The sequence below is a fragment of the Sphaeroforma arctica genome (assembly GCF_001186125.1).
Source record: "Sphaeroforma arctica JP610 unplaced genomic scaffold supercont1.374, whole genome shotgun sequence".
In the NCBI taxonomy this organism is placed as follows: Eukaryota; class Ichthyosporea; order Ichthyophonida; genus Sphaeroforma; species Sphaeroforma arctica.
In genome coordinates this window covers 68,601-75,871 of record NW_014040184.1, presented here as the reverse complement: position 1 = coordinate 75,871, position 7,271 = coordinate 68,601, and the positions used below count along the sequence as shown (strand labels likewise).

General features: G+C 39.3%; 1 protein-coding gene across 1 annotated transcript in view; it reads left to right on the top strand.

Moving 5' to 3' along the window:
- SARC_05707 (AGC/PDK1 protein kinase) overlaps positions 1-6,713 on the top strand; it is a gene marked incomplete at its 5' end in the record, with an annotated part of 11,999 nt that extends 5,286 nt beyond the window's left edge. The window contains 8 exons of the mRNA XM_014300428.1: positions 116-259; positions 744-799; positions 1,776-1,926; positions 2,324-2,442; positions 3,185-3,321; positions 4,306-4,406; positions 5,655-5,773; positions 6,513-6,713. Coding sequence (XP_014155903.1) covers positions 116-259; positions 744-799; positions 1,776-1,926; positions 2,324-2,442; positions 3,185-3,321; positions 4,306-4,406; positions 5,655-5,773; positions 6,513-6,602 — 917 coding nt within the window. The remainder of the gene's footprint in view (positions 1-115; positions 260-743; positions 800-1,775; positions 1,927-2,323; positions 2,443-3,184; positions 3,322-4,305; positions 4,407-5,654; positions 5,774-6,512) is intronic.
- Between the last annotated feature and the right edge of the window lie 558 nt (positions 6,714-7,271).

Here is a 7,271-nt window from a genome sequence, read left to right as displayed (position 1 = left end):
TATATATATATATATATATATATATATACTCGTCAATACATTAATGCGTATATATAATTATTTACAAATATACTACCCGCTTACTCCGACGTATCACCTTATCGTTCCTCATCAGAATTGCTGAAAAATAAGCAGACGTCCATGGCTAGTGATCTGTGGGCGCTCGGGTGTATTGTATATCAAATCATTGCTGGTCGGCCCCCTTTCAAAGGCGTGACTGAATACCAAACCTTCAATCTCGTGAGCAATGCATGTTTCGGTATGTTCGTATAAATTAGAACACTTCAGAGTTTGCTTCATTTTTTTATGGAATTCGTTGTCTTTTCCATACCGTTGACGAGCATCAAACTGTTTGATTAGCCACTGGTGAGGTGTCTTGTGTGTACATACAGATCAGAACTTTACATCTATGTTGAGACAGTGTGCGCAGGATTACTTTGAACGCATTTGATAGCTTGGGATTGTGATATGTATACATAGATACGTAGCTATATATATATATATATATAGTTCATCGAGTGTTGTGTCTCTATACTATCGAACGGCATAGAATCTGCGATCGTTCGATCGCTCCCATTTGATCGAAGGATTGTATCTGTCATCTCACTGTGTGCGGGATGTATATCGTTTCATGAGATAGTGTGTGATCTTAAGGTATCGTTGCATAGACCCCTTATCATTCATTCTCTGATTAGTCTTTACTACTTCCTTATATGACATATGGTCTTTCTCTGTGCGTGCAGACTTTCCACAGCATTTCCCGATCGCAGCGAGACGACTGATCAAAGAACTTTTGGTGGTATGTATACATTGGACTGCAAATACAAACAAGTTATGAATCTCCAAATGCGTACACCTATGTATATGTGCACATAAACAAGGATGCCTCTATAAGCCCACGCACACATGTATACCAAACATCGTCATCTGTCGGTATGAGCCCGAGCGTATGCATTTGTACGTTCACGAGTATGTGTTTGTTCTGTGTGTTTATTCATGGTATGTAGAAACGTTTTTAGAGCACAAGTCGGTGTTTCTGTATTCTCCGCACATATGCACACCAATGTACCGCACCGCTACGCGGAATGCGGGGGTCCCATGATAACGTTTGTAATCCGGTATGCACTTTGTATCTATGGTATGCCTGGCTCTCATATAGGGTTTTAGGGTTTTAATAGGCCATATAATTCTGTCGAGCGACGCACTATGAAGGCATCCATGGGATTGTCCTGAATCTCCACTGTTTAGTATGAGGCTTGAGGGAGTATACGGACTGCTGTTCATTGGTGTAGTCAGTCCAGTAGCTCACAGTACGAGCTTATAGCATATCCGACACGGCGTGTATGTGGATGGCACACACTTCTGAGTATTCCTAGTTTAAACCGAGTGAAGCCGAGCGCGCATGTATCTTGCTTTAACGGGGTATATTTGGGTAAAGATGTGATTAGTAATGCCTGGGCGTAGCCGACTTAGAATGCGACCATCTATGTATATGACAAGGCATATGACTCTGTCCGATTTTTGTGTCTTATGGCGTTACTTATCACGCTTGACCGCGTACTAGCGATACACGTCAACGCAAAGGCACATACGTATTTATACATATCTCGTACATTATATATATATATATATATACGTATACACACACACTTAATCACCAACAAATGCAAATATATATAGCCAGATACACACACTCGTCGTCCGTTCATAAAGCCACCCACACTTACCCATCCACGCCCCCCTACAAACGGACTGCAACTCTATGCGAGTCACAGATTGACCCGCACCAACGCTTGGGATGTCCCGAGATGGGAGGTTATGCAGAACTTAAGAAGGACCCTTTCTTCGACGGTGTGGAATGGGATAAAGTACTGACCATGCAGCCCCCTGAACTCAGACCCTATCTACCGGCTGCTGGCGATGGAGGTACACTCATATAGATGTATATGTATTTGTGTATATATATATATATATAGTATATGTTCATATGTATGTATGTTTAAATTTGTATATTTGTATCGGTATCTTCATATTTTTTTTATGTATATAGCATGTTTGTGGTACGTATATGATGACGGAGTGGAACCCAGCATTGTGAGATTATTCCTTTGCGTTGAGAACACGCCCGTCTTCGGCAGTTTAAGTTGTACTAATTCACCCGTTCAATCCTCAAAACTAGAATTGTTTTCTCTGAGCACGGCTGATGAGATATGCGACATGACACATCCACATACATCCCATCCGTGCATCTATAACCTTTGTCACATGCGCATATACGTTCAGCCTATGGATAATCGGATATGTATATGCTTATTTACTACAGTGGAGATGACATCCAACATGAATGTTGGTCCAGATGGGCATATCGCGCACACGTCCGTGATTCTGCCTTTAGACCCGTGCGAATGCGGTGACTTGAGGAATGATATAATTGATGAGGAGGTACGGGTATTTGAATACGTTGGTATTATTCTCACACATATATACGCATAGGTATATTTTCATGCGTAAATACCACTACGTACCTGTATCTGTATATTTATATGAGTATGTATATGTATATGTATATACATATACAATTATATATATATATATATATATATATATATATATATATATGTATGTATGTATGTATGTATGTATAATATATATATATATATATATGTATGTGTGTGTGGACGTGTACGTGCATGTACTTGTGTATGTGTGTGTGCATGTATGTGTCTACTTTCGGATGTACGTGTGCGTTCTTATGCACCAGACTGTAGAAAATGTGTATCAAAGTATACATTCTCGTGTGATACATCCATGTGATGCTCGTACAATATCAGCAAATCTCGTGGGGAATTGAATCTACACCTATTTAAGGGTACTCTAAATACATAAGATCCTTGTCTGTATGTTATTCACAGTCTTCCTCCTAGCGTACCTTCGATTCGGATGTCTATATTTATCCTCCAATCAGATCTCACTCAAGGAGCTGCTGTTGCTCTTTTGCTACATGCATAAATATGATCTCTCAGTCATTTTCGTAGTAACTTCGATTCGGATGTCTATATTTATCCTCCAATCAAGATCTCACTCAAGGAGCTGGTGTTACTCTTTTGCTACATGCATAAATATGATCTCACAGTCAACTTCGTATTAATTTCGAATCGGGTTTCTACATTTATCCTCCAATCAGATATCACTCAAGGAGCGCAGATGCAGCAATCGCAGTGAGCGGAGTGATGACTTGGCGAATCTCGTCAACGCTCAGCTGAACATAGGAGATGTCATCCCCGCCACACCTCTACCCGCAGAGGAGGACTTCTCAGAATGGTATATATACATACACATATATACATGTATATATATATATATACATAACTTATCTACATATATAATATACGTAACTTTGTACACATATGTATATATATCATACATATCTATATAATATGCATAACTTATACGCAACGTATATACTACTTGGATGTGGTGTATGTGTCTTGAGTAATGACGATACAAGCGTATATTTCATTGTGTCTGACTTATTCAGTATATAAATAAATTTAGGTACGTGTGTGTGTGTATCTGTGTAGGTAAGTATGTATGTGCACGCTTGTGCCTTCAGCTTTCAATAAGACAAAACTCTGCAGACAAACACAGATTTGTAGATTAGAACAATCCAAAACATTGTGCGGAATGCGTGTGTACTTGTACATCTACAGTTGCATGTATGTACACGTGCACATACTCATGTATGTACACGTGCACATACCCATGTATGTACACATGTATATGCTCATGTATGTACACGTGCACATTCCCATGTGTGTACACGTGCACATGCCCATGTATGTACATGTGTATATGCTCATGTATGTGTGCGAGACTGGCTGTGTACGCATTGGAAGTGGCTGCAGCGGCTGGTATCTGGTGACACGTGTGTGTGCTAGCAACTGCATGTATGTACATGTCCGTGTTGTATAGTTAGCTCTCCACGAGAAAGCTTGACGGGGGATGCATGTAGTGTATGTCCACCACACTTAATCGCATGTGGTGGTATGTTCTGGTTATTGGGTGTACACGCTGTCTGTACAGACTCACCTACAACCAAAACTAGTCTAAGCTGAACAAATGACCACTTCACACCTTAAACTAAACAGAGAGCGTGCATGTGAGTGAGTCCATGTGGGGATACAACTGTATCTCGCATAGGCATGTTCCGTTCCTGTGAAAACCTTAAACCTTACACCTTAGAACCCAATACCTAACCCTAAATATCCCTCATACCCTCTGAATGGGTGGTCTCTCATCTGATAGGAATTACCTACTACAACCGGGTGAGAAAATTATCCTGTGCGGTGCGGTTAAGAAACGAAGGGGGCTCTTCTATGTCTCTCGAGTGGGCATACTAACGGACGGTATGTGTGTAGAACCATGTACAGGATAAAAACGGTTGTATTATATATATATATATATGTATGTATGTTAGTATGTATGTATGTAGGTAGGTAGGTAGGTGGATGGGTGGGTATGTTTGTTTGTATGTATGTATGTAGGTAGGTAGGTGGGTGGGTGGGTATGTTTGTATGTATGTATGTATGTAGGTGGGTGGGTATGTATGCATGTATGTATATATATATATTTATATTTATATTTATTTTTATATTTATTTTTATTTTTATATTTATATTTATATATACGCGTGCCTGTGTTCGAATTTGTGTTTGTGTATCTGTATCTATGTATCTATGTATGTGTATATATATATATATACGCGTGCCAGTGTTCGAATTTGTGTTTTTGTGTTTTTGTATCTGTATTTTTACCTATATTTGTGGCTGTATCTGTATCTATATCTGGATCTGTGCCTTTGTATATATAATTGAAGAGCGCGTATTGGATGCATGGCTAGCAGATGCACTCGATATGGATGTTCCTGTGTGTGTCTCGGTCTTTCACTTCTATTGAATCCAATGGCGTACACCCGTTTAGTCACATGCTCAGATGTATTATTAAGCTGCTGTTAGTACATGCGCATATATAGTATTAGTTGTTACACCTAAGTTGTCTGTGAGGTTTTGGGGTTCAGGGGTTTTAACCCCTGTATACCAGGCTGCCGGCATGGTCCGCTATCCGTAAAAGGGTAGCTGTGCAGAACTAAATGTCTACATAGAGTTCACATACACCACTTTAAAGGCTAGTTTTTTCCTTGTTTCGCCCTATTTTTGCCCTTTTTTCCTTTTTCATGGCACTGTTTCGATGTACCCCGTTGCTATCATGCCGTGGAGATCAGCACATACGTAAATCTGTTTACGCCTGCATGAGTATTTTATCGCGTTAAATGCGTGTACCTATGAGTCAGTGTGGACGCTTATCTGTTGTGTGCCGCATAAGTGACTATCAAAGTGGTGACTAACAAAATATGAACAGGTGACTAAAAAAGTTTAAACAGGTGACCAACATAGTTTAAAAAATGACTAACAAAGTTTAAACAGGTAACTAAAAAACAGAGTTCAAATTGGCGACTAACGCAGTATAAAAAGGTGACTCACAAATTTTAAAGAAGCGACTACCTGGGTCGTACAGGGTAGTAAAGGTGACTAACAAAGTGGTCCCGAGTATAGAACAGCGACTAACTACGTGTGATCCTGCTGTGTCCGTTACAGCTCCACGCATCATGTTCATTGGCCTGAACGATAAGAAGCTCAAGGGCGAAATCGACTGGAAGAAGAACGGCGACTGGCGCCCGGAACTCAAGAACAACAAGACATTCTTCTTACACACTGTAAGTAGTTAGGTTTTAGCAAAAACAACACGACATTCTTCTTACACACTGTAAGTAGTTAGGTTTTAACAAAAACAACAAGACATTCTTCTTACACACCGTTAGTAGTTAGGTTTGAACAAGAATTACAACTGCAAATAGGCACATTTGTGCACGATTACAGTGAAAATAGCGATATATACCTGATAAGACTAGATTACATGTTTTAACATAACATCAATGCTGAGCTAGTGCTGTGCACACGGATTGTACACTGATCCATACTTGTCCACTGATGCGTGTCTACGACCACTGGACTAATACTACTACTAAAGCACTTATATTCTGCGGAAATGCAATGCGATCAAAATCCACATAACATATATAACTGACAGTTAAAGCGTCTCTCCGCGTAGCGTAGGAGTGTACCCTCAGTGGCCCGATATAGAGATACCTCTCCACTCACCCGGGAAATTGTCCAAAGTCACGTCTATACATTTGTCTGCACGGTGGTACGCGTTTCCTTTGTCCAAAGTCACGTCTATACATTTGTCTGCACGGTGGTACGCGTTTCCTTTGTCCAAAGTCACGTCTATACATTTGTCTGCACGGTGATACTCGTTTCCTTTGTCCAAAGTCACGTATATACATTTGTCTGCACGCTGGTACGCGTTTCCTTTGTCCGTATCCAACCACCCCGTCATGTCTGATGTCAGGACTGTTAACCGGTACTAATAACCACACTCCTTCACTCCTGCAGCCACGACACACGTACTACATAGACGATATGAATAGCAGGGCATCTGCATGGGTGCACCGAATTAATGAACAAGCTCAACTAAAACGCTAAAAAATGACTGAGCAAAGCTATCTTTTTCAATAAAAAAAGTACGCAAGAATCAGCAATGATATCTTAAGCAGCGCGACTATGCCATGCCCGCAGCTCTATAGCCGTGGCGTGTCTACGAAGCTCAAGTCTCGATTGTGATTGCAAAAGTGTTCGGTTTTACTCACATTGAACGCACTCTGTCGGTTTTTTTGTTTAATTGTAGAGTATGTAGAAAATACTTCTCGTGTGTAAAATGAACTTAGGGAACGTGCGAGAGCCTCGCCAGGACATTCATTGCGCAGCGTATATTTATACAAATCTAACGTTGACGCGTATCCTCCTTTGAGTAGTATGTTGCTTTATGTAATTTATGTGCTATCTACACACACACATACATACACACACACACACACACACACACCCATATATATATATGTATATGTATATGTATACATATTTATAGAGAGATATATATTATTATATTATTATATTATGTCTATATATTTATATATATATATATGTGTGTCTGTGTGCGTGTGTTTGTGTATATGTATATATATGTACGGATGTATATAGATATAGATATAGATATATATATATATATATAGTTATATATATATATATATAATATATATATATATATATATAATATATATATATATATATATATATATATATATATACATATAT